At 48.0% G+C, this 26,059-nt stretch overlaps 2 protein-coding genes across 10 annotated transcripts in view; one reads left to right on the top strand and one right to left on the bottom strand.

Annotated features, from left to right (window-relative positions):
• KCTD10 (potassium channel tetramerization domain containing 10) overlaps window positions 1-2,342 on the bottom strand; it is a 13,780-nt gene extending 11,438 nt beyond the window's left edge. Inside the window, exons 1-2 of one of the 2 annotated variants that reach the window (XM_075769406.1) lie at window positions 2,113-2,342; window positions 341-554 (exon numbers count right to left, since the gene is read on the bottom strand). In XM_075769406.1, coding sequence (XP_075625521.1) covers window positions 341-554; window positions 2,113-2,115 — 217 coding nt within the window. In that variant the 5' untranslated portion in view covers window positions 2,116-2,342. The remainder of the gene's footprint in view (window positions 1-340; window positions 555-2,112) is intronic. The other variant, XM_075769405.1, reaches the window with a different exon arrangement.
• On the top strand, window positions 2,256-26,059 carry UBE3B (ubiquitin protein ligase E3B). Of its 8 annotated transcripts, XR_012838105.1 has the most exons (31): window positions 2,470-2,614; window positions 2,904-3,006; window positions 3,092-3,174; window positions 3,705-3,874; window positions 3,967-4,087; window positions 5,433-5,492; window positions 5,884-5,988; window positions 6,088-6,184; window positions 6,689-6,774; window positions 7,491-7,573; window positions 8,534-8,639; window positions 9,316-9,436; window positions 10,077-10,254; window positions 10,655-10,824; window positions 11,525-11,692; window positions 12,496-12,667; window positions 13,433-13,551; window positions 14,192-14,306; window positions 14,711-14,810; window positions 15,388-15,507; window positions 15,852-16,028; window positions 16,117-16,227; window positions 16,767-16,904; window positions 17,313-17,378; window positions 19,773-19,831; window positions 21,445-21,627; window positions 22,044-22,155; window positions 22,542-22,634; window positions 23,104-23,835; window positions 24,596-24,717; window positions 24,844-26,059. XR_012838105.1 is itself a non-coding variant. In XM_075769398.1 (29 exons), exons 4-29 carry the CDS (start codon window positions 3,714-3,716, stop codon window positions 23,293-23,295), a joined length of 3,213 nt encoding a protein of 1,070 aa, XP_075625513.1. In that variant the 5' UTR covers window positions 2,256-2,456; window positions 2,904-3,006; window positions 3,092-3,174; window positions 3,705-3,713; the 3' UTR covers window positions 23,296-26,059. The 8 variants fall into 8 exon arrangements, 5 of the variants coding, with proteins under 5 accessions (XP_075625513.1, XP_075625511.1, XP_075625514.1 ...); XR_012838104.1 differs by having other exon boundaries at window positions 24,596-26,059; XR_012838103.1 differs by having other exon boundaries at window positions 23,104-24,717.

Raw genomic sequence — 26,059 nt, 5'->3', positions numbered from 1 at the left:
TAATCGCTATCCCCACCGTTTTCCATACGCTTAAGAGTTTTAGCGTTAGTATTTCAAAAGAAAAAGATAGCCTGTGCTGCCTGGGCCTGACAGGAGCCTCAGGACTTCTTACTGTCCTTCTGTTGTTTGGACAACTATTCAAGTCAGACGTGTCTTTTATTCCCCATCTTTTCTCAGTTGTACAAGCTCCAAGTTTTAACACTAATAAAACATAGAAATATCTGGGCCTATGACTAGATGTTCCTCTCCGTTCTCTAACATTTTTCTCCAACCCCTTCTGACCTATTTTCAGTGAAGGGGAAGGAAGGTGGCGCAAGGGACGCAGGGAGCAGCCCCTTACCTTCGCTGTCCGTGAGGACTTCCATTCGGCCGCTGAACATGGCCTTGAGCATGGTGTCCTGCTTGGTCAGCGTCTGCATGGTGGTGTAGTAGAGGGCACCGCCAATGTTCAGCTTGACGTACTTGGAGCTCGGACTCGTCCCTTTGAAGGAGGTCGTGCGAGTCGCAGCCGCCGGCACTGCTGAGCTCACCACACTTTCTCCCGACATCTCTTCCTGCAAGGAAGGAGTCACCAGTTAGACTTGCAGTTCCACTGTGTGACACCCAGCTCCGTGCCACGGTCAGTTATTTTACACAGAAGTAGGCATAGACATGCTGGGCACTATCAGGCCCGGCTTCTCTCTGCCTCTCTGCAAAGTTCTCAAACGTTGTAGACGTTTAACTTTGTCTTCTTTCTGATGGTGACTAAACCAGCCAAAGAACGTAAATCACCTCAGCAAAGAACGCCGTGAAAGCCAAGCAGCATTTTACACTGCAAAAGCCAGTACTTTCCCACAAAAGCTGCGTTCAATTCTTTCACAACTTCTAAAGCTTAAGTTCTTACTTCATGAATAATCTGGTATGCAACTGGGCAATTCCCAACACACAGAGCCTGAGCAGACAATTCCTGTGTGTTAAAATGCAGACTATCCACAGATTTTCTTGAGGCTTTTTTTCCCTAAAGCATAGGTGGCTTCACAGAGAGCACACACCAGCTTCCCACACTCTTCCCTGCACTCCACATTTCTCAGCACACCACAACCCGATGTCCAACATCCCCCACTACTTCTGCCCGCAGTCCCCACGCAAAGTGGACTCCAATCAGCTAACGAGGTCACACGCTGTAACAGAACGTGTTAGCTCAGCACCGCAAATGCTCTGAGAGCCACTAATGATAAATCCTTGATCAAGCTGCGTCCCTGCGGTTAACCGTTTTGCCTCACAACGCAACAGGATGGGATGATTAACGCTCCGCCGTCTCAGGTCCTACAGCTTCCAGAGCACGCTGGCTGACTACTGCACTCAATGATTTTTGCTCCACTGTCGCAAAAACCAGAACTATCGGATGGCAAATCTGAACGGTAGTTCAGAAATGTAGCTCCATGTCCAGACTGCGTTTCACAAGGTGAGGTAGCGGGATGGGCAGAGCTGGCCACAGGGACCGTTCCCTCTGCCACGGACCTGCCCGGGGCTCCCAGGAGTCCCTCAGCCCCGCGCTCAGGCTCCCTCCAGCAGCTGAGTGTCCCCACCGCTCGGCCAGGAGCCGTGCCCGGGCTCCCAGCGCAGGATCCTGCGCTGCAGCGTGACCCAGCGCACCAGCACCCCGCCACCCATGAGGCACAGAGCCGTGGGGCTGCACCCCGAGCCCCCCCCCCCCCCCCCCCCCGCCCAGGCCTGCCCTCCCCAAACCACGCCAGGGCCGGACCCTCCCCGCACACGTGAAAACCGGACCGTGGGCACCCCAAACTCCTGGGAGCCGGACCCCGCCCAGGACCCCTGTACCTGCTCTCCAAGCGCCCCAACCTCGGGGGGCTGGACCACCCCCACCGGCCGCCACCTCCCCCCCCCCCCCCGCTTCCCAGCACCCCGCCCTGGGGACTGAAACCACCCGAACCCCGCGCAGCCTCCACTGCACCCCGCCGGGGCCGGGTCCCCAAATCCTGACTCGCCCCAACGCCCCCCGCCCCGCTCCCCGGGAAGGACCCCCACCGCGCACTCCGACGGCGGCTGACCAGCCCCCACAGCCCCGGGCCCGCCGCCCGGAGCCCCCCCGGGCCGGCCGCCCCCCCTCACCATGAACGGCGCAGCGCAGCCCCACGGACCGAGCGAGCGGGAGCGCCGGGGCGGGGGGAACTTCCGCCCCTCTGGCGTCACTTCCGCCACCGCCCGGGTGCGCCACCAAACCCTTCCGATGTTCGGCTCGAACTCCCCGGGGGGTGCCGCGCCGCGCTGCGCTCCCCCCTCCGGCACCCGGCCCGACCTGACCTGACTTATCCGGTAGCAACGAGACCCAGAGACCGCTGCTCTCTCTGCGCTGAGCAGAGCGGAGCCTGTGGACGAGCGAGCGAGGGAGCGAGAGAGAGCGGAACGGTAGTGACAGTGCGGGTTGCCGGCCGGACCCGGAGCACGGACACGGCGTACGAGGCGGGGACTACCGGGCGAGGGGGCTGCGGGCTTCGGCCTCGCGGGCGACGGAGCTGCCCGGGGCCGCCCGGCCCGGCCCGGCCTCTGTCGGCGGTGTGGGCAGCGGCGGGGCGAGGTCCTGGGCGGCGGCGGGGCGGGGGGCGGCTGCGGGGTAGGCGGCTGGTGGCCCGGCGGGGTGGGCTGCGCGGCAGGCGCTTTGGGCCCGGAGGGGCTGAGGGAGGCGCTGCTGGCTGCTTTGGTGCTGGCTTGGGCAAGTCCCGAAGCGTTGGAGCCCGGTTCTGGGGCTGTGGGGGAGGCTCGTGGGTCCTGTCCCTGCTCTGGTGAGGCGGGACACGCTCGCTCTGGGGTGGCAGCTGCCCAGGTCTCACCAGGGCCCTGGCACGCTTGAGGCTGGCCTGCGCTTTCGTTGCACATCGAATTGTTTCTTCCCCGCTCTGAAGGGTGAGGAGCTACCTGTGCCAGTGACAGGAACTGAGCGGTGGTGCTGCTTCTCCTCTCCTGCAGCTTTGCTGACTTAACGTTGTCTTGAGGGTGCAGTGAGAGGTAAGTCTGGTCAAAAGAACTTGGAACGACAAAGGTTTAGACTAAATCCCCAAATTATCTGCAGGTTATGTGCTTACCTGTGCAGGAGCTGCCTGAAGCCTGTGGATGAGGATCATGTTTGTGTATAAATGATTATCGTACACTTCTTTTGAAGAAGTAAGCCTTCAGGTGAGTTTGTTGTCAAGTATTTATAGAGCTCTTGTTGACTCTGTGCGTTTTGTCTTGTTGAGTGGCAATAAATTAGCTTCCCTTGTGCCCTTTCCTCCTATCCTTGCCAGTAGAATTGTTTTTATATGTTATCTGTAAACAAGAAAATGAGAATAACTAGGACTGGAAAGGGGAGTTGGGAGTACAAGAGGGGGAACACAATGACAGCACACTGATATTTATTTTTTTTTTTTTTTTGCTTTTAAAATCTACTTGCCTGCATTAGGTTGTGGGCTTTGCTGGAATGATTCTGATACCGGTGTTCGTGCGTTCTTACGCAATCCCATTGGCAAGTAACTTTGACTTTGCCTAGGCGCTTTGTTCTATGCTGTTGGGTATTCCCTTCCCCTGCTTAAATGGTGGATGTGGGTAGTCTGTTCAGAAGTAATGCAAAGAATTACCCTTGCCTGCGCGTTTTGTCCACTCTGCTGCTAGTTTTCCAGGTGTTTGCTGCGATGATTCTTTGTTTCCTTAAATTTACGTTTTGGTAGGTTATAAAAATGTTCAGTGCGAGCCAGTCCTCCAAAGCCCAGTTCCTTGACAAAGCACGTCAGGCTCGGGAGGAGCGGAGGGAGCTGAAGGAGAGGGAGCGTGCCGCAGTCCAGGTCCAAGCTTTGATCAGGAGATTTCTCTGTCGATGCCGCCTGCAGAGGGAGATAAGGTGTGTGAAATTCTACCTTCCACGCTTTGCTCTTATTTGGAGAGGTGTGCTTGATTTTTAACCACTGATGCTCATTCTTCCCACTTTCCTAGGAGAGAAGTGGAGGATTTCTTTGGGGCAAACGAATCTGGCTCAAGTAAAAGAAGTGCTCTTTCTGTCTTCAGAATTGCTAGGAAACTACTGTTTGTATTTAATCAGAAAGAGGACAAAGAGGTAAGGTTGCTACTCTGACATGCTTTTCTTCTTTTGAGGACGTATTTTAACATGTTCAATATGTATAGTTATCTAGTGATCACTTAGGTTCCTGCGATATATTTTGGCTTCAGAAATGTGATCTCTGTTTCCTAGTCCTTCTTGGAGAGGTCTGCCTGTAGGCATGAAATAGAAGAACCCTTGAATTTTTTAGTAGTGGTTCTGTATTCAGGGCGTACTTTAATGAATGTTTTTCCTGGTGACCGTGCCAAGTTCGGTAACCGAGCAGTGCCGTGTGGGTTTGTCAGCTGCATCAGTTCCCCTGACAGGTATGGTACGGCAAGCTCACAGAGAGCTGTCCTGTGCCGGCTGTTTGTATTGCAACTGCTTTTCTGGCTGTGCCTGGAGTTTGTGGTTTCAGAGTGAAGCCCTTTTCTGTAGTGTCTATTAATTGAGGATATTTGCCCCAGGAAACTGAGAGGGCTAATTATAAGAAAAACAATTGGAAAATGAAAGGCTGTATTTAAATTGCAGCAGCAAAGGTGACTTTTTTTTCTTTTAATCTCTGTTCCATCAAACTCCTCTTCTGTTGATGATGGTGCAAGTACTGCAAATGCGGTTTTCTGTATTTACAGCATCAAAACAACATGTGTATATTCCGTATGATTTTTTTAAGTGCCTGACATCCATTTGAAGTTCTGTGTTACAGTAACTGGGCTCATTGCTGAAACATGTCTGTTGTACTTCCTCTTGTACTTCCCCTTCCAGCAGCAAGTCAGTCCCTTGCTGGGCCGAGGACTAGACTGTGCTCGTTTCCACTCTGTTTCTGGACACCGCTCACAGTTAGGATAACCACAGCAGCCAATTCTGTAGCTCAGAATGGCTTTATAACTTGCAAGCATGTGGCAAATGGAAAACGCTGGACTGAAATAATAATTAAGGAGTTCTGGATGTGATCGCCAGGTTCTGCTGTGAGCCATGATGATAGGGAGTTTGGAACACGCTGCTGCACTGGCTAGCATTAAGCTCTTGTAGCTGAACCCCGACAGGAAGATGCTTTTCGTGGCTTCAGCCCATGCTGTTGAGGGAGATGATTTAGCAGGGAAGGCCGAGAAATTCCCCCTATGGATGAGCGCTGTGTTCAAGGAGGGAACTCCTTCGCATAGCTCTCTCGTGACGTGCAGGTGTGCTCTCGGGGAAGGGGCCATTGGCACTGTCTGTAGGGAATACATTTCGCATGTTTGTTCTTTTGATGTGGAGGTATCTTGCTCCCTCTGCTGAGCTGTTCCTAGTGCTTTTCCAGAATAGCCCCTCCTGTAATTAGAACTGATGCCAACTTTTTTTTTCTCTCATTTTTTTTCCCCAGAGATTTGAAAAGCTGTGCCGTTGCATTCTTAATAGTATGGATGTTGAGAATGAGCCCAAGGTCAGCAGAATGGTTTTTTGTTTGGGGGTGGGAGGGTTGTTTGGTTTGTTTTTTTTTAATTCTATGTGTGGCGATTTAGGTTGGTGATGCTTGAATTTTTAGCTTTCAAAAACCCCTGAACACTGCTGAGATTCTGTGGTGAAAGTTTGGACAAGTTAGTATAGTGTTCCTCTGATATTTTTACTCTGGATACAGCTATAGGAGTTAAAGGGCAATTTCTGTGGTGAGTGGTATGCTTTGACCAGTGAATTCTGGGGAGAGAAATAACTTGGTTCCTCTGCTGAGTTCAGTAGGGCACTGAGGTCGTTTTCTTACAGAGCTTCTTGGTAATGTGTTCTGCCGATCTGCAGCACAAAAATCACTGCTCCCATTTGTATCCTGCCTTCCTCAGGTGTGGTACGTGTCACTGGCACTCTCCAAGGATCTTACGCTCTTATGGATCAAACAGATCAAAGACATTTTGTGGTTTTGCTGTGAATTTCTCAAGCAGCTTAAGGTAAATATTTTCTTTGTGTTTTGTCTCCCTGCATTTGACAGTTCTGTAGTGTGGCACAGAGCTAACTTGATTTCTTCACATTGGTGTTTGTTATCACAGCCTGACATCTTACAAGACTCCAGACTGGTCAATTTGCACCTCACAATGCTTGTCACCTTCACGGACACTTCTACGTGGAAAATCCTTCGGGGAAAAGGTTGGTGCATCCAATTCAATACTTTAAGCCACTGATTTGGGATTTGCTATTAAAATCTACTGAATGCTGTTTCTGCAACTTGTCTTCTCCCCATGCCTACCACAAAGATTCGTTATGCTGCTGTGCTTGCACAAAGCACAGACTAGGCAGCATTCCCTTGAGATTAGAGAGGTCATTTCCCTTAGAACCACAAGAGCTAAAATGTTTTTATAATGCTCCAAAATCTCACACACAAGAAGCGTTCAGAGGATAATGGAATGTACTTTTAGCTCTGGGGTTTTCTAGGAAATACACATAGTAAAGGTAGACAAGTGTCGTGAGGACATGAGACTCTTGTACCTTAAATGAGACTTGATGTGAAATGCTGCTAAAATGGTGGTTTTGCATATAATGGCAAGGACTTTGGGCAAGAGAGGCTTATGAATTGACAGACAGGTTTGTAGTGTGTAAGGAAGAGTGGAAGTGTGGTGCTGTTTTAGTAACATCAATGTTTTAACCCGGAAGGTGAAACCCTGAGGCCTGCCATGAATCACATCTGTGCAAACATCATGGGACATCTAAATCAGAAGGGATTTTATTCTGTGCTGCAGGTCAGTCTCGGGCTGATACAGTTATGTCTTCTCTTTATTCAAAACAAGTCCCAGTCCGCGCTGTGGTCCTTGTTCTGAAGAAGCTTGTATGATCTCTGTGGTGGTGTGTCAGGGAGGAGCTGATTGTGGACCACTGGTGATTAGTCTGTGGTCATGTTTTTCTTCAAAGCAGTAAAGCAGAGGCTTCCCAGTAGAGACCAAATACACCATCTCCTTTTTGTCCCTACTGCTGAATCTAAATCCTACTTAATCACCTTATAATGAGATGGACAGGAAGCAGTCTTGAATATTTTCCCAAACTTTGCTGCTGCCATATTGTATGGATTTGGTTTGTTTACTGTTCTGTTGGGGAAAGGATCCAATGTAATTTTTCTTAATCTTTTAAATGAGAATTCTGTGACCAAGCAGCTATGAGCCTTGCCTGTTAATTTTAAAAGGCCTGGGAACTGTCTGAGTACAGGTTGTAAAGGAATAGGTACTGTAGAGTGTCTGATTTGACTGCAGTTTCTCTGTTACACCTTTAGTAACCTGAAGCCCTTCTAGTTCTGCCAAATGACTTGAAGTAACTGGTTTTTAGGTTTCTTTGGTAGTGTTCTCTTTCTCTGCTCTGAAAATAAACATAATGTTTTTCAGGAGTAGTCAAAATCTCTTTCTGAGTACTGCAGGGGATTTTGTATTTTGTTTGTTTTGTGGTTGTGTTTGTTTTTTAATTCCAGATTTTGCTAACTAACGGCTTGGCAAGATCCAGACCTTCCTTGTCCAAAGGCTCTTTAACTGCCATCTTCTCTCTCGCATTGCGGTAAGGCAGCCAGAGCTGCTTGGGGCGATACGCAGCTACAGTTGTCTTTAATTGTGTTTTTGAAGACTTCTCATTCTGCCAGTCTTTATGGCATTGAGAATATCACCATGATGAAGGAAGCTGCTTTAGGCAGATAGCTCGCTTTCCTGTCATCCTTTTCCAGATCAAAATGCTCTTAAGTCAGTAAATAGTGTTAGTATGAGCCTAGACTTTGGAGTGCAATTCCAGTTTAGAGTACAGCATCTGTATGTCTTCCTGGTGAACTGTCAGAAGAGGTTGGAGTCCTCTAGGTAAGTGTGGTTGTGCCTCTTCGTGATGAACTGCTGATGCAGGTGTACCTGTTGCTCAATTTGCAGGGACAAAGTTTGTCCCTGAAACAAGAGCTGGCTGCAGGCCTTTCTAATGATTCAGTCTGTTTTCTTTAAAAATGGAAAAATATGCTCTTACCATGATCTCTTGTCTCCTCACTTTGGAAATCTGCAGCCAGTATCGAGCATTCTTTTAAGACTTCAGTGGTTAATTGTGTGCCACTTCCCTTCTGTAGCTGTCACTGCTGCGATGATGAGGTTGTGATGTTTGGTAGAGTAGCAGTGCATGACCTTGAATGTGTCACTTAACTTCTTCCAAAGGAAAATGACTGTTTAATTACTGACTTCGTGGTAGTGAGGAGAGAAGGGGAACTTAGGAGATGAACCGCACAACACTTGCAGTGCTCTGGGTGGTATGAATGTGCTGTGTAAAAAATACTTTCGGCTGTGAACTCTTTGGCTTATATTCCTTTGAGTCATGAGCTATTTCGTGAACTTGCTACGATAACAAAAGTGTAAGGGAATGTTCTTTTTCCAGTGGTGCTTCTTGATGAGGGTAGAATCAGCTTCCAGTTCTGAACGGCTCAGTTAAAGGCTGCGTCTTGCTTTGCTAGGGCAAGTTACTTGCACTGAAGTATTTTTCTCTCTGTAGCCCTGTGGTTGCTGCGCAGTTTTCAGACAATCTGTTGAGGTCGTTTCTGATCCATGTCATGTCTGTGCCTGCTATAATGACTCATCTTGCTACTCTAACACCTGAGGTAAGTGGGTGATGTAACAGTACCAAAAGTCTACTGAATATCACAAAAGGCCACTTGTTATTCCATTTTATCAGCTCTTGGAACAAAGCTTTGGCATTTCTCTCTTTGCCAGTTTCAACTCTCTGTGGTGGAAGCACTTGATCCTTACACCCTCCAGATATTCTGGGTTTCTAATACCACTGAAGTTATTAATGCCAGTGGGATGATGGGCTGAACTGCCCTAAAATTAAAAGATAGATAGGTAGATAAATAAATAAAAATAAAGGCAACTTGAATTTTTGCATGTCCTTATTCTTCCATTTCTGTAACCATAGACAGAGCCATAGCAGAAATCAGTCTGTTGCATGGCAAAGGATCTGTGATAGTAACTAGTAGGCTGTTCAATAGTCTAATTTAATTTGACCGCTCCTCTGTGTAGCTTGGTGCAGCTGGGCAAGTTTTGTGTCAAACAGTTGCGAAGGTCTGTCTGCAACTAGGACATGGCCTGTTCACCTGCAAGGTGTTTTATTTCCTAGACCAGCCTCATGTCAAACACCTGCTCTCTTCAAGTGCAGCAGTCTCAACTTGCTGCTTTATTCAGAAAGAAAAGACAATCCGAATTGCTGATGGCAGATTAGGTGTGGTTGTTCTGTGTGGCGCTTCTCAGCCTCACTGGCAGTTAAATTCTGTCTTTCAGCGTCTGGCAGTAATAGAATCTCATGATCTTTTCCACAAGTTCATCCTGTTTTTAAGTCGTGAAGCACAATGCCGAGATGTCTGCGTGTGCCTAGAAGGAAGTCACACTCTTTGTTTGTTGGGTAAGCACCTGTAACACTTCCTTTTTTTTTTACTGTGCTTAGAAGAGTGTCTTGAGTCAAATCTTCATTCTCCATGGGTCAGAGCTGCCTCCAACTCATCATTTTTTGTCCTTATTTAGATGATTTCTAATTAATTGAGATTTATTTGAGGATATTGCAAACATGGTTTAAAGCCCTTGCAAATGGAGGAAGGGTCAAAGACTTCTTGTGTATGTGTCATCATACCTAAACTATGAAGTATTATCTCTACTAGCTTTTCACTTGGACTCTGAGAAAGTCTTGCAGTCTAGCAAATGACCTCTAAATAGATGTGCTACTGAAATACTTAAGTTCACATTTCTGTAAAAGTAACAAGAGGAACAGTTGGAACTCTGGAATAACCGTGGATCGTCTGTAGCTTATAGTACTTTGTAGAAGGTGTAGGTGGGATACAGATGAGAAGGTGGCCAAAGTGACATGCCACCTTAGTGGTTGCTGTGTGCTGGAAATGGCTTTGCTGTAGGGTAGCCTCTGACAGTCATTCTTCACAGAAATCCTCTCCTGGACTTGAAAAGGGGTGTGTGTTCGTTTAGTCTGTTAGGTCTGTAACCGCTGTCCCGCAGCATCTCTTTAAGCCTTACCGTGCTGGTCATTCCGCCAGGTAATCTCGTGTACTTGGGCTCCTTGAATGATAAAGTTCTTGAGGAGGAGACGGCTCATTTTGTTGGTGTGCTCATTCACATGCTCTCATACTGCCAGAAGTACGTTTCGCAAAAGAAATCCAACCTCACCCACTGGCATCCTGTTCTGGGCTGGTTTTCACAGACTGTGGATTATGGGTAAGTGAGGAGGACCTTACCAGGACAGATGATTAAGCCTCTCTTTATTTTCTTCCTTTTTTTTTTTAATGCTGCACTGTGGTTTATGTTTGGAGGTGAACAGTGTGACCCTATTCAGAATAACTTCTCCGATATTTCAGGTTATAGCCACACAATATAAACTGCTGCATTCGTATACAGAGTATTACATGAGGAAATTCATTTAGTATAGGTAGACTGGTAAACAGTGGCCATACTGGTACACTCGACACAGGACCTGTATATCAGGTCTTCCTGTGAGGACCATGTGTAGGGTGGGTGCAAACTCCATTTTGGCTATGAGCTAAATGTATCGAAGTATCACTGTCTGGTGGGTTGCTTTTTTTCCTGCCTTCTAACATGTCTCTGACTTGTCTTTTAGATTGAATGAGTCCATGCCTCTGCTGACGAAGCAACTACAGCATCTCTGGGGAGTTCATATGATCCGCATCCTCTTCAGTGATGTGCTCAGCAAGAAATTGCTGGAGAATCAGGAAATAGCTCAGCTGCCAACACAGCCAGTTTCCCCTCAGAACAGCCTTCCTATGAAGAGTCAGTCTGGAGGGTTGCTTTGTTTTGTGTCTCTGTGTGTGTGTGTCCGCGTGTCTTTCTCTCTCCCAGACTCACAGGGCTTTGACTTTTCCACTTATGCTGAAAGCTTTGAGTAATTACTTGCAGCAGCTGCTGCTGCTTAAGTGGGGGTATGTTCTCTCCTATTTGTAATTCCTGCTCAGAATGCCTCTGTGACCTGGGGCAAGTCTCTTTCTTTGGTGTTGTGAAAATATTTGCTTATTTTAGCAGTTTTTTTTCATTGTTTCTCGAGTAGCTGAAGTGCTTACTGCATAACTTAGTACTTCCAAGGCAAGATGGGAGGCCAGCTTCCCAGGTGGAAAGCAAGATGAAGCTGGCTCGTGGATCTGTGATGCGTGGTGATGCTGCAGAAGAGTATTGGGAATGAGACAGCTGTATTCTAGCTGCTGCCCATAGCACTAGATCCTGAGGTCATTAGTTACTGCGGTTCTGATGGGATTTTAAGCTCTAGAGTAGTGCCCCCACTGAAGTGTTCTGCCTTGCTTGCAGCTGTACAGCGTTCTGCCAGAAAAGTCCACCGAAAGCTGCTGTCTGTGGAATGACTTAACTCTGCTTAAAATCCTCTTTATGGCATGGCTGCCAAGTGGCTGAGAATAAGAAATGGTTTGGAATAGCACTTCTGTCTCCTAAGCCAATGTCTCCTGTGCTTCTCTGTCACCAGATCTTTTCAAGAGAGCTTTCCAGAAGTCTGCGTCTGTCCGCAACATTCTCAAGCCTGTTGGGGGCAAGCGAGTGGACTCGGCAGAAGTGCAGAAGGTGTGCAGTATCTGTGTCCTGTACCAAACCACACTTACGACGCTAACGCAGATCCGGCTGCAGATACTCACAGGTCAGGGCACATCTGGGCTTTTCAAATGTGGAGGAAAAATAGATTTTTCTTATTAAATTCTGTTGACTTGTTGGTAGTTTTATTACTGACAACAGTTTATTGACTGGCTGGGTGGAAGGCTTGTTCCATCCTGAATCATACATCTGATCAATAACATTCATCACTTCTTTATCAACCATTAACTCTCCAGAATATAAATTGAAGCAAGTTTTCCTATAATGAAACCTTGCTTACTCCATATCAAACTTAAGACTGAGTCAGTGTTTTTGAGAAGCCTAGCAATATTAATCTTTATGTGGTGGAAACACTGAATGCTTTCATACATCTTAAGAACAAATTGCCTGTCTAAGGGGTGGATGGAGGAGGAGATAAGCACTGTTTTGGTCTAGTGGCTAGAGCAGAAGAATAGTCCAGAGCCTTAGATGCTTTGTGGCTATAGTGGTGACCACAGGTACAACCCCGTTCTTTGTGTTCCCATCTCTGAGATGGCTGCGATGGTGATTGGGTCACAGGAATGAATTCTTTCCTAAAGTCGCAAAATAATTAGCGGGAAAGGGCTTCAGATGTGCAAACAATTAATGCCTCCATAAAAGCCTTTTTTTGTGCTTTCCTCTTGATTGTCCATCTCCTGTTAATGCAAGACAGGCTTGGGAGCCAAATGTGATGTTTAGGTTCCCTTCAAGTAAAGTGTTGCTTTGCAAAAGGATCTTTCAGCTCCAAGTCACGTTCGTCTCTTTGAGCCGGCATGAACAAGCAGGCAGAACAAGCTTTACCGAGTGTACTTTATATTTTTCTATTGCTAGGCCTCACTTACCTGGATGATCTGTTGCCCAAGTTATGGGCTTTTATCTGTGAGCTGGGCCCACAGGGCGGGTTAAAACTCTTCTTGGAGTGCTTGAGTAATGATACGGAGGAATCCAAGAGGCTGCTGGCCATGTTGATGCTCTTCTGTGACTGCTCCCGCCACCTTATCACGTAGGTAGCAAGGAGATGGTGCTCTCTGGATTTGTAATGTGAAGCTCTTGTGTTCCTTAAGTTTCAAGAAGAATAGTTAAGGTATTGCTGCCTTTGCATAAAGGTAACGAGGCAGAGTAAAGCAGCAAGCTTTTCAGATAGAGTCCTGAGAATTAAAGGACTTTCCCCCTCAGCCATGTGCCGCTTCAGGACCATACGGCTGGCTGAACTGGTGACAAAATACTGCAGCACTGGCTAGGGAGGGGAAGAAATGTTTCTTCTGTTGCTTATGGGCAACAGTTCTGTCAGTCCAAAGCAAACACTGTGATGAGCCCAGATAAGCTTTGAGGAACAATGTTATAATGCTGCTGCAAGAAAGCTCCCCAGCTTACGTGCTTCTGTTTACAACTCCTTTGCTGTCTCGCTCATAGACTTCACAACACAAAGGATAGGAGAGGCGTTGGAAACTCGCCTTTGCTGATTGGTAGAGAGAGTTTTCTTAGCTTGAATGATGAAAAGGTTTCCTTGGGGATGAGTGCATAGGTCCGTTTAACTATGAAATACTGACTTTGCTTGTATCTTGGACCTTTCATGCTGTCTTCTCTTAGGATCAGATATCGATCAAAATCAATAAATAAAGTTTAGTTGTTTATGACTTTAGATCCTCATGGGTGTCAGTTGTCACAGAAATAAGAGCTGCTGCTAAAAGATAATGTGCCTTTATGAAAATTTCAAAAGGGAACAAAACTTACACTTGCGCATTTGCATTTGTGTTTTCTCTGATAGGATTCTTGACGACATAGAAGTCTATGAAGAGCAGATTTCATTCAAACTGGAAGAGCTTGTTACCATCTCGTCTTTTCTGAATTCCTTTGTATTTAAGATGATCTGGGATGGAATTGTAGGTAAGCACTTTTAATAGCATGAGTTAAGGTTACTATTAGAACAACAAATGGCATTAATTTTGGAATTTGAAGCTTCTGCTAATTATTACTTTGCACACAAAAAGACACTGTGTTGTGTGGCATGAGAGTATGTCCCAATGTTTTGGTGTCTAGATGCCACTATCGTGCTTGGCACCAAATACAGTGCGCTTTTTCTGTTTCCAGTAAGGATTTGTGTAACAGGCATGATGGGCATGTTGGTTTTTGCCAGAGACTAAGTACGGCATGACTGGGCCATGTGTTGGACAAGAATGTGATATAGTGTTTTGACAAAGCAGAGCAGTCTTGCTAGGTATCTAGTGTTGATCTATATGGTGGTGTAACTTGGGTACAGCTCAATTCTGGCAATTAGGTGAGATAGTCCGTTTCTGTTGTGATGCTCACTTGGCGCTGGCTGAGATGGCTTCAGTGTGACTGCAGGTTTTTTCACTTTGATCAAAGAAGAGAGGCACAAAGTCTCTCCCTTCCCTCTGAAGGCAGTGGAGGTTAGGAGAGATACAACTGTCCTCTCTTAGCGTGGGGCAGATGATCACCGTGTTGCTCTTGGCCACTCCTGTTACCTAGGGTGCCTGGACATTGCTGCTTTGTTCCTTTTGTTCAGAGAACGCCAGAGGGGAGACCCTGGAGCTGTTTCATTCTGTCCATGGCTGGCTCATGGTCTTGTACGAAAGGGACTGCCGCAGGCGTTTTGCTCCTGAGGATCACTGGTTACGCAAGTAAGTGTCCAGCTGAAGGCACGGATTGTGTGCAGCTGTGTGTCCCACTGCACCAGCTCCCCTGCGGTGGCTGGTTTGGGGTCCCTTACTTTAAATGGAGTGCCTCTCGTTCCACCTGTGAGATCGAGGTCAGAACTGCTCCCTCTGTTTGCATTTAAGGATGCCCCTCCTGTTGTGCTTCTCTTCTGTGGTGTAAGGATTAGCTGCTGCTCAGGGAGGGTGATGCTTTGAAAACTGACTCAGCACCTAACAGCTCGAGTGTCTCTGGCCTTCTTAGATGTGCACACCTAAGCACTTAAGTCGTCTTTGAAATCGTTACAGGTTTCCTCTCTCTCCTACCCCCAGCTATTTACCACACCTGGGCATTTCTCAGGGATCTCTGAATCTGTGCCTTTCTTTGTAAGGGACCTCAAACCCAGCGTGCTCTTCCAGGAGCTGGACAAGGACAAGAAACGAGCCCAGCTGCTTCTGCAGTACATCCCGCACGTCATTCCCCACAAGAACGTGAGTGGGACAGGGGCAGAGGATGGAGGCTGAAAAGCCAGTGACGTGGGTGGCCTGGGATGGAAGGGACATGCGCCTTGTCACCTTGTGACGTGGAGCTTGTGACTGAAGTGCCAGTTCAACAAACGTCTTCTCCTTCCCCCCCACTCTCCCCAGTATATTTCCTCTAAACTGTCTTCATTTCTGTTGTTGAGAGCGAGCTTATTTGTGTGGGCAGCTGCATAGAGTCAGCCAGCAGTGTGTGATGTGGCTTTGGCGAAAGTCTTTACGCAGAAAGCAGAGTAGCAAATCTGCAGGTAGCAAATCTACAGAGATGACAGATTTTTTTATATGGTGGTAGGAACAGTGCTTTTGTTTTCAGTATTGTCAGTACCCTGTCCCTCCCAAAGCAGGGTTTCAGGGATTCCTCTGCCCCACTGGGGAACAAGGAGGCAGATCCCACTATTTCTAGTGAGTAGGTGGCTGTGTTCCTACTAGAGCTAGTTCTGGGCGTGTGTCAGGGAGCATCTGAAAGCCCTGTTGCACTGGAGGATGAGGATCCTTCTGGGTGAAGACTTGCATTTGTTTTCTCTTTAAGAGGGTGCTGCTTTTCCGAAACATGGTTACAAAGGAGAAGGAGAAGCTTGGGCTGGTTGAAACCAGCTCCGCGTCACCTCACGTCACACACATCACTATTCGCCGTTCACGTATGCTGGAGGTGAGTGGCCTGGCTTGCGGGAGCAAACCAGTGAGACAGTAACTTGGCCTGACAAGAATGTGGGGTGTGAATACGCTTTTACCTTTTCTGTGAGTGCTGAGGGACCCCGCGCCAGTTCTGTCTGCTTTTGTATGAAGTGATGTTACAGAAAAATGCGGTGCCTTAGTTCAGCTCAGGCTGCTACAAACCTGGATTTTTGACTAGGAAAAACGCAGGTATTTTTGAACACAAAACTCAGTGACAAATGCAGGTTTCTGTGGTGTATCTGTCTCCGCTGCATGTCTGCGTGGGTGTTTCACATGCCTCCCTGTATGATTGTCCTCTGGCTCTTCTGGTCTGTGTAGGATGGATATGAACAGCTACGGCAGCTTTCCCAGAACGCCATGAAGGGAGTGATCAGAGTGAAGTTCGTGAATGATCTGGGTGTTGATGAGGCTGGTATTGATCAAGATGGTGTCTTCAAAGAGTTTCTGGAAGAGATAATAAAGAAGGTGTTTGACCCCGCACTCAACTTGTTCAAGGTATGGCGTGGGGCTGCGGATGCTGGCCATGATGACCCGCTGCAGAGAGAAACAGACTGGCTCACTGTGCTGTTATCCCTCTGTGCAGACAACCAGTGGTGATGAGAGGCTGTATCCATCCCCGACATCCTACATTCATGAGAACTACCTACAGCTCTTTGAGTTTGTGGGGAAGATGCTTGGGAAGGCTGTATATGAGGTGAGCCAGAAGTACCACGTTAGGGTATTGTCACTGTCAGTATAGCGCTGCTCAGATGAAGTGGTGAATTTGAAACAATGACTTGGATAAAGATACTCACGGTGGAGCAATCTGGCACTTCTTCAGGCATGTATCAGAAATAATTTTAGAGGTGAAACCTGGGATATACCTGGATTACTCTGCTGGGGACACTAGCTGGAATAGTCTGTTATTTTGATGTTACACCTTACAAGCATCCATTTGTGGATACCTTACTTAAAGGGACGTGTGGCTAAAAGGAGGATGGAGACAGAATGATGCTCTCCATGTAAGGTAGTGCTTTTAAAGGAAACATGGAGTCCCCTTGTTGCCTTTTTGCACCTGCTGCACTAATTAATGGATTTTAAGATGATGTGGGTTTCTTAGCTGATTTCCATGTCTTACATCTTTGCACTTGTTCCACAACACACAGTCAGCCTGCAGGCCTCGTAGGGAACCAGAGATGTTGCACATAGCAAGTATGCGGCATGACCTTACCTATGCTTTCTTCTTTTCTGTAGGGAATAGTTGTGGATGTGCCATTTGCTTCCTTCTTCTTGAGTCAGCTCCTTGGGCACCACCACAGTGTCTTCTACAGCTCTGTGGATGAACTTCCCTCCTTGGACTCTGAGTTCTATAAAAATCTCACTTCAATTAAGGTTTGAGCATTACTTTTCCTGTTGTTCAACTCCTTATCGCTGGCTGCTGCTAGAAATATTAGAATTGCAAATGCCGTTGGGGTACTGATCATCTTTAAAAAACACTCTGGAAGTAATTGGTGATTCTGGAGCAGGATGGCAGGTGGCTGTCCTGTGTTTTTACTGGGGCAAGCAGGGATGAGAAAGGAGTCTGAAGGTATAAACCTGGAACTGGCTATCGGGAAATTCTGAGTTTTAGCCTCAGCTCTTGTGCAGTCTCCCCGTAACCTAGAGCAACTCATGGATTTGTTACGCTTTGGTGCCTCATGCCTGTGGGGTAAATTAGCAGAAGAGTAATACAAAAATGCAGAGCTGCTGTTTCTGCTGCTAAACGCTGACCTTCTTTCCCTTTCTCTGTTGTTCCTCTAGCGTTATGATGGTGATATCAGTGACTTGGGCTTAACGCTGTCCTATGATGAAGATGTGATGGGTCAGGTAGGTTTTTATTCAACATCTGTGTTGGACCTTATCTCTGCTTTGTTCCAAACACTGTATTCATGCTAGGTGGTGATGAGCAGAACTCTGGGTACTTAGAGTCCACAGCCCTGGCTCAGGCAGTCCCTGTTTCTCCTGGTTAGATCCTAGCTGCTCCGCATGGGAGTGTCTCCCTTGCTGCTCTGGCTAATGGTACCAGGAAGAGCCTTTGAAGCACTAAGAGGGATCCTGAGGATTGTTGCCCACTGCTGTGGGAAAGCCTGTAGTGCCGGAAGTGGCAGATTGTGAATATAAGCAGTTGGCAGCAGAACTAGGTCTGACTCCTGAGCAGAGGTGTCCTGGCTTTTATTAGTGTCCTTAGAGCAGAGAAGTACACCTGCAGCCTGACTTACCAGCAGAAGACAGCTATTATTCTCTGCTGAGCTTTCTGAGAGCTTGTCTTGAGCTTGGACAGACTGCCTGACTTTGACACTCATGCTACACAGAGTGCTTTTTACTCTGGTACTTGTGTTTCTGGGTATGTCCAGTGGATGATCTGTGTGGCTCATCTGAACAAGAATCCCAAGGGGACTGACTAGTAAGCGGCATTGTGTTTGATTGTGGTTAGGGCTTAGCTCTGCTCTCCTTTTACAAAAAAATGCCTGTGCTGAAAGTCTGGCTCAACTTCAAAGCTTCTCTGAACTCAGCTGTAGGATTCTGCAACTTCATTCAATTTTTAGCTGTAGGCAGAGAACAGCGTTCTCCACAAAAAAGGTTGCCCTCTGACCCTTAATTTTTCTAGTGCCAGACTTTTTTCCTTCCTAGTTGAAAAACATTGGTTTGTGCTTTCCCTGCATAACTGGTCTTCCCCTCTTTTCAAAAGAAGAATCTGTGTGAGTAGGGAGGAATTCCTTTTCTTCAAATGTACCATTTCTGTCAGAGAAACTTAAAGTATGTCAGGAGGTCTCTTGGTCTTGAGAAGAAAAGGCTGTTTGTCCCTTACGAGGGTTGCCCTTGAGCCCTGGGTTCTGTGATGCTGTGTGTGCATAGCTGGAAAATATGGATAGATTATATAGAAATGCCTTCTCTGTCTGTGCATGCTGCTGTTGCTGCAAATTCTGTGGGGAGACCCCAGCTAGCGCGAAGCACCTTTAGCAGTGTAGATCCAGTGGCGCAGAGCTCGGAGACCACCAAGTCATGGAGTCTTTATCTGGGGCAGCTTGTCCTTGGGAGCTTTGCATGCTGCAGTTTCTTGTTCCTAAGCTGGCTGGTTTGGACCTAGCTTGTATATACCTGACGGCAGCGGTAGCAGTGTAAATGCACCTGCAAAGCTGCGAGGGTGAATGGGAAGACAGCTAAGCACTGATACGGCCCTGCTCCACACAAGTGAGAGGTTGTGTCTGCTGCACAGTGGGCTGAACACCTTGCTGCTGCCTCAGGATTGCTGAGGTTTCAGCTTTGAGGTTTTTTTCCACTTGAAAAATAAAGGTAGGAAACAGCATATGAGAGCTCAGCAGTGAGACATTGAAGGCTGCAGCACTCAAAACTTCAAAATAAACCAGGGCAGTCCTGTTTCCCTTGTGCTTTGGCCATGCTGAAGCAGCCAGGTGGGGTAACCCTGTGGTTCCTGAATGAACTTGTGTGTCCCTGCTAGGTACAGCTCTGGGTACAGGGGAGCTGAGCTCATTCCCTGCGCTGGGCTCCCTTCTGACCTTGGAAATCACCTGGAACTGAAGCGCAGAGGCCACTCTAATATGTGAATAATGACTTTCTGCCTCATAGCATTGGTGCAAAGATGAGTCACGACTCCATTGCTGTAGCAAGCACCCAGGGGGTCCCCACTGCTCTCTGAGAGATGCTGTTGGCTGAGCACCAGGACCTGGCCTGGCAGGGCAGGAAGGAGATACCACCCAGCTGTCTCGCTTTCTGAGCGCCCTCCGCTTCGTGCCTCGAGCGCCCAGCTTGAGGGACAGTGAACGCCAGGGACCTCTGTCACTCAGGTGGCCCCAGGCGAGACCTGTGGAGCAGATAGCTTTGGATTGTGCTGTTAGACTGAGCTATGCAAAGGCTCTGAGCTTGCTCAGCCTCTGGATTCTGGAATTGTGACAGTCCCCCAGGGCTCTTTGAATTGATTTGTGTGCGGTTCAGCAGTGATGGATCAGGCTAAAGAGGAGGCTCCCTCGAAGAAGGGCTGTCTCCACTGGTGGGAGAGTCAGAGTTCCCTACTGTTCAATTACTATGTTAATAGTTGAGTGAAACTGGTTCAAGGCAGAAGCAGGATTATTACTTGGATTTTAAATCCTACTGTTTTATTGTAAAAATAAATGTTTTATGGGGAGGTAACAGCTTAGCATGGCATTTCTTTCCATTGTGGTTCCAGGCAGTAATTAGCAATACAATCGTTTCTTCCCTCAGCTTGTTTGCCATGAACTTGTTCCTGGAGGGAAGACCATTCCCGTTACCAATGAAAATAAGTAAGTACAGCAATTAGATTTTTAAGGTCACCACTGCAAAATACTTTATTCTAGTTCCTTGGGCTTGCATCTGGAATGAATTGAGATAGATTGGAGTAGAAGGAGCACATAAATATCTTAATAGAATTTACTGGTTACAGTTCATCGGCAGAAATTGTATTAAATTCGATTTGCAAAATAAAAATTGACAATTTACTTCTTGAAACAGCGCTTCTGAGGTCAAAGGCACACAGTCTGTGAGATTCTGCAGGATTTAATGATGGTGATAGATACAGACAGATGGATTCAAAGCAATTCAGGCACACAGTCGTGAACATAGAGGGCACAGATGCTCAAAGACACCTTGGAGCAGACAGATCTTCTCAGAATGATAACATGTGGCAGTTGTATAAAGCACTGTTCTTCAGAAGAGACAGTGGTGAATTCAAATGTAGTCGACAGTTGTACTTTAGACACAGGAAATCAGAGGAGACACCGAGCCCTGTAGCTATTTTCACAGATAACCGGCTTTTAGATAGTTATCGTAAATGTCAACTCCGGAGCCTGAAAACCAAACCCACCTTTTTGTTCCCTTCTTTTTTTTTTTTCTTCTTCTCTATACCCTTCAGTGATCATAAAAGCAGGACAAAATATCTATTAAGCAGATGTGTGTTTGAACTGGTAATCTGGGGGTTGTTCTCTTTAACAGCTTTAAAGCTGGATCCTACCTGAGGATTTGTCTTTGTTAGTTGTGCTTTGCAATCTGATGTTCCCAGTCTTTTCCCTTCTTGAGCTCTGACCCGGCAGTTTGCATTTGAAAGGATCTTGTCAGAAGTCAGCTCAGGGAGAAAGTTGAAAGTCCTGTATGTTACTGTATTCACTTACAGCAGGAACTTTGAAGCTTTTGTGCAGATGTGCACACAGATTGGTAGTTGGGAGGGAGCAGGAGAAGCATTGTAAGTGGAAACAATCTAGAAACAGTTCTGTCTGTTAGAGGCGAGTGAGGTTACCCAGCTGAAAACCCAGTCCGTGTGATTGTTGTGGTGTTGCTGCCTAGGAGCTGATGAAGAAGAATCAGTGAGCTCAGTTATTTTAACTGTTGATTAGAAGAAGCAGCCTGATGGTGCCTCCCTCTAATAAACAGTGCACCTCTTCTGTACTCCTGGGATGAAGGTGGAAATCTCCTAAGTGTTTGGTTTTGGTGTGTTGATTCTCCAGCCATGGGTTTTAGTGCAGGCAGCATCAGAGCCCAGACAGTTGTTCTTCAAACCTGGAGAAGTGCCCGTGAGTGGGGATCCAATCCTTTAAAGAGGAGTTGGATGCACGCTCCCCCTGTGAGCTGCTGTCTGGCCAAGGTTGATCAAGTGATTTTTAGAGCCAGCTAGTCCCTGGGTTGGGAAGAAGCTCTAAGAAATGAGCAGACAGGCCCAGAGGTGAGTGGGGGGCAAAGTCTGGGCAGAAGAACAGCTCTTTCTGCTTAAATAAAGAGCAGGGCCGTGGAAGGGAATGCATCTCCAGGCAGTGCTAGTCCTTTTGGGCTGGAGAGACGGGTCAGCAACCTTGTTCCTGCAGTGACGAAGTGGGTATCCCTGGCTGCTCCAGCTCCCTCACTGCCACCTTCCCTGTCACACCAGGATCAGCTACATCCATCTCATGGCTCACTTCCGGATGCACACGCAAATCAAGAATCAGACAGCAGCACTCATCAGTGGATTCAGGTCGATCATTAAGCCTGAATGGATTCGTATGTTTTCTGCACCAGAGTTGCAGCGGCTGATCTCCGGCGACAATGCTGAGATTGACCTCGAGGACTTGAAGTAAGTGAGCAACTTGGTCTGCTGGTCTTCTCGCACAGCAAACCAAGCCATTTTATTACAGAGCTATTTGGAGGTTTGCAGGAGACTGACTCTTTCACAACTTTCTGCTCCTCCTAATTGAAATCTGAAGAGCAGACAGAAACAAATAGAGCTGAAGAGCATGTTCCCTAAAGCTAATTTAGACAAAGTACTAATGAATGGGAAAGGTCCTTTCTTCCACTGGCTCCTGAGAGCAGAATTTCTCTCTGCCCTTCCCTTTTCTCTGATCAAGTGCCCAGTAAGCGTTGGTGGGGGCTCAGTGTCTGCTGTAGCAGTGAACCCTGACTCGTGGCAGGTATTGATCCTTCCAGCACTTGGCAGCTGTGATCCTCCTGCTGCAGTGGGACACAGGCCTGTCACAACCTTTCTGTCCGCAGAAAACACACGGTGTACTACGGGGGCTTCCATGGGAGTCACCGGGTCATTATCTGGCTGTGGGACATCCTGGCCAACGACTTCAGCCCTGAGGAGAGAGCCATGTTTCTCAAGGTAAATGCAGTCATCTCAGCCTAACCTGCCGTTCGGGGTGGTTGGGCCAGTGCTGTTCTCCTCCTGTTACCGGGGTGCTTTCTGCACTAATAGGAGTGTCAGAACGCTCAACACCTTAAAATCAACATCCTGCTTCCCTGCAGAGGGGCAGCCATGGAAGCAGAGTTCCTATAAATGCTCTTGTGCCAAACTATTTATTTTGGTCTCGTGAATAGCCCTGTTCTCAAAGGCGAGCGGAGCTGCGCACTAAAGCTCAGCAGTATCGTACTGTGGGGTGCTCAAATGCCGGGCCAAGCAGCCGCCTGCTGCAACTGCGTTAGCCACATGTCTGTTATAGCCAGGCTGCTCTCACTGCTGCTGTCTTTCACTGTCCGTCACTTTTTCAGTTTGTTACCAGCTGCTCCAGGCCTCCGCTTTTGGGCTTTGCCTACCTCAAGCCTCCTTTTTCCATCCGCTGCGTGGAAGTCTCTGATGATCAGGTAGGCACCCTGCTTGCTCGTGTCTCAACGCATTCTCTGCCCGGTTTCTGGCAGGGAATCCTTCCCTGCCCAGCTTCCTCATCTCTGCCTGACCCAGAAACTCTAAGACGTAAAGATACAACCTTGCACTAATAGGATGTGTGTGGCTGCACCTACCTCCTCCCACACACAGCACCACCTGGGCTCTTTCTGCCTGTCTCCATGGTTGTGTTTTCTCCTCGGGACCTCCCTGTGCCTCTAATCCTGTCCCCCCCGTACACCCCACGATGGGACCCTGCATTTGTAACAGCAGTTGTAGTTACAAGAGAAGCTCCTTTCTAGGTGTTGTGAGGGACAGGACTTTGAGGTTTGACTCCCTGTTCCCAGCAGACAGGTTCTGTATTAGCACCTCTGCCCTGTGTATAGGCACCTTGCTTGGAAGGAGCACGGCAGGGAGGTGCAAGGGTGATGCGTTTCTGCCCTGTTCCAGGACACCGGTGACACGCTGGGCAGCGTGCTACGGGGCTTCTTCACAATCCGCAAGAAAGAGCCAGGTGGGCGTCTCCCGACCTCCTCTACATGTTTCAACCTCCTCAAGCTTCCCAACTACAGCAAGAAGAGCATCCTGCGGGAGAAGCTGCGTTACGCCATCAGCATGAACACTGGCTTCGAGCTGTCCTAGTTGCCATGGCCCTGGACTCAGCCGTAGGGGCTCTCAGAGCTGCTGACTGCTGCTGGAGGTGGAGGCCTTCACACACAGAGGATGGATCGGCTCTGCAGGAGCTGACTGCTCACTCGAGGGCTGGAGAGATGCAGCTGATAATAGAGGTTTACAGGGAAGAGCTTCTGGGCTAGACAAGGCTGGCTCTTCTTGGGCACCGCTCCAGGATGAAGGAGGTGATGGGCCTGACCCAATACACTTCACTTGACACCCACGTAAATCGTCTTTAAAAGCAAACCCCGGGGGAGCGTAAAAGGAACATTAAAAGTGCCAGTCAGATTAGTGACCGTAATACCCCCCAGCAGGCTGTGCAGTCTGGGCAGCTGCTGCTGTGGGAGTGTTTCTTTTTCCTTTCCCAGGGGATGGTCCAGTTTCTTACTGGGTGGAGGTCGGTCTGTGGGAAGCTGCGCAAAAGCAGAAACACGACAGAGCCCACAAGGAGACGAGCACGAGGCTGCAGCGTTGGATGTGCCGCAGATGGGCACTGTTTACTCAGGACAGGTACTGTGCGGGAGTTCCTGATGCCCTTGCTCTGTGCAAGGCCCTTGCGTTTGTCTCGGAGAACGAACCACTGGCCCAGACTTGAGGAGCAGCGGGTTAAACGCAAGCAGATGGACCCCGCCGTTCTCAGGAAGGTTTCAGAGTGCTGTAGGTTAAGAGCTCAAGCAGCAGGCGTGGAGGTCAGTGTGCTGAGCCAGCTGTGCCTCTGCCAAGCTCTTGCCAGGGCCTGTGCTTTGGACAAAAGGGTGTGTTGTCTGAATTAGCTCAGGAGCAGAAAAAGTTTGATTTTATTTCATTTCCAGAGGACAGGAGCTGGCACACAGCTCCGGCAGCCCTTGCTCCCCACGCAGTGCTCCAGAGGGGCAGGTGTCCCCTGTGCTCTCTGGAAGGGGAGTGTGATGAGCTGCCAAGAGCCCTCCAGAAACCTCTGCTGGAAAAATTCCTCTTACTTGGGTAGAAGTTTCACTTTCTTTGCAGGCCCTTTTGTTAGGGAGATGCGCTGTTGTGAACCAGGGCTTGGCCTCTGCGTAACAGCCACGTTTGCTTCGTTGCCAAACTATTTATTTTGGTCGTTTTTTCTCTTTCTGACCTTATTTTTAACAATTGATGTTTGCCTGTAGCAGGCAGCTTTTTCAGGTTGTTCTGAAAGGCAGGGTGTGTGTGGGGGGGTGTGCGCACGTGTGTGTGTGTTGGGAAGGTGTGAACCCTTCCTCTTATTTCTTACAAAGTCCAGAGCCTGATTTGTAAAGTGTCTCTGCAGCTTCCCAGCCTTGGTGCCTCGTGCTGCTGCAAGTCCTGCCTCGGCCCGGGCCAGGCGAGGAGAGACTGCCGTCTCCTGGGCTGCTCTGCCCTTGCTGGGTTTCTGGCACGAAAGCAAGCCATGTACGTTCTCCTGTTCAGGACAGGACTAAAAACCAGTCACCTCCCCTTCCCCTGTAGCTGCTCACTAATAAAACAAGCTCCCACAGAGGCTGCTGGTATCTCCCCTGGTCTTCCTTTCCCCTCCAGACCTTCCTGTGGCACTGGTGGCCCTCACCCTGCGCTCTGGCCCCTCTGCACCGTGCGGGCAGTCGGCTCGGAGCCTTGCTGCACGAGTGGGCTCGCAGCAGCCGCTGCATGTGGGGCTGCCGTACTGTGCCTCGCCCTCTGGCTTGCGTTGGTCCATCTCGCGGGGATTTGCGTCCCCAGGCGTGCTCGGCGTGGCACAGGTCTCTGCACAGAGAAGGCTCCCTGCGCTCCTTGGAAGACCCTCTTAACCACCATGCGTTGCGCATTTCAAACAGCCCAGAAAATACTTGGCACCCCAACCAAGAGTATAGAGATGGTCTTTGCTTCATCTCTCTTCTGTCTTGCTTCAGCTGGTTCTCAGAGAAGTAACCCTTTTTTTAGAACCAGTGCCTGGAAACGCATCTGGAAAGCAACATCGGGATCCTGTTTCTGTGTCAACTCGGTTAATATTAAACAGGAGTGATCGGACGTGTTAGTGAGGAATGTCGGCATTCAGAGGATTCAAGATACTGGACTGTGAGTCCAGAGAAATTAAAGATGATAGTAAATTTCTTTTTTAATTTTTTTTTTAATTTTATTTTTACATAGAGCATTTCAGCATTAACCAGTTGTTGACCGTGTAGTTGAGAGGTTTCAGCACTGTCTTGTACTGATCTTAGTTTAAAGCATGACACAAGATCTCTCTTTTTTCTTCTAGGGAAATGCAGTGTCTAAATAGAGCACAATGATTGTTCAATGAAGTGAGTTGTTGAACACAGTGAAATAAAATCTTTGCTCCTCTCTTTTCCTTCATTCCTCAGGAGTACAATTCCTAGAAAAAAATCTTAATGCAGACTTAGCTAGGTCCCTCCAAACCTGGAAGTATTGCACTACGAGACACTACGTCGGATTTTCTAGCTAGCTTATAAAACATGGTTGTCTAGTAAACGCCCTGGTGGCTGTGCGTGCAACAGCAATATTTCTTTTGAGTAGCTGATTTCTGTATGACTGGGAGGCTTCAATACATTTTTACCTAAGCAGAAGGTTACGAATGCGCACCGGTCCCTGCCTGCACTGCTGTACTCTGCGCGGGCGTTGTTTGTAGGGCAGGGATGGTTTCGCCACAGGAGATTAATGACTATTTTTTCTATAGAAGACTTGCTGCTGTGGGAGACCTTGGTTACATCCCTTGTATCAGAAATGCAGGGAAGAGAAAAATAAATGTGGTGTAAGATGA

Source organism: Balearica regulorum, chromosome 17, assembly GCF_011004875.1.
Source record: "Balearica regulorum gibbericeps isolate bBalReg1 chromosome 17, bBalReg1.pri, whole genome shotgun sequence".
NCBI classification, from domain to species: Eukaryota; Metazoa; Chordata; class Aves; order Gruiformes; family Gruidae; genus Balearica; species Balearica regulorum.
Note: the sequence above shows the minus strand (reverse complement) of the source record. Positions and strands in the feature narration are given on the sequence as shown.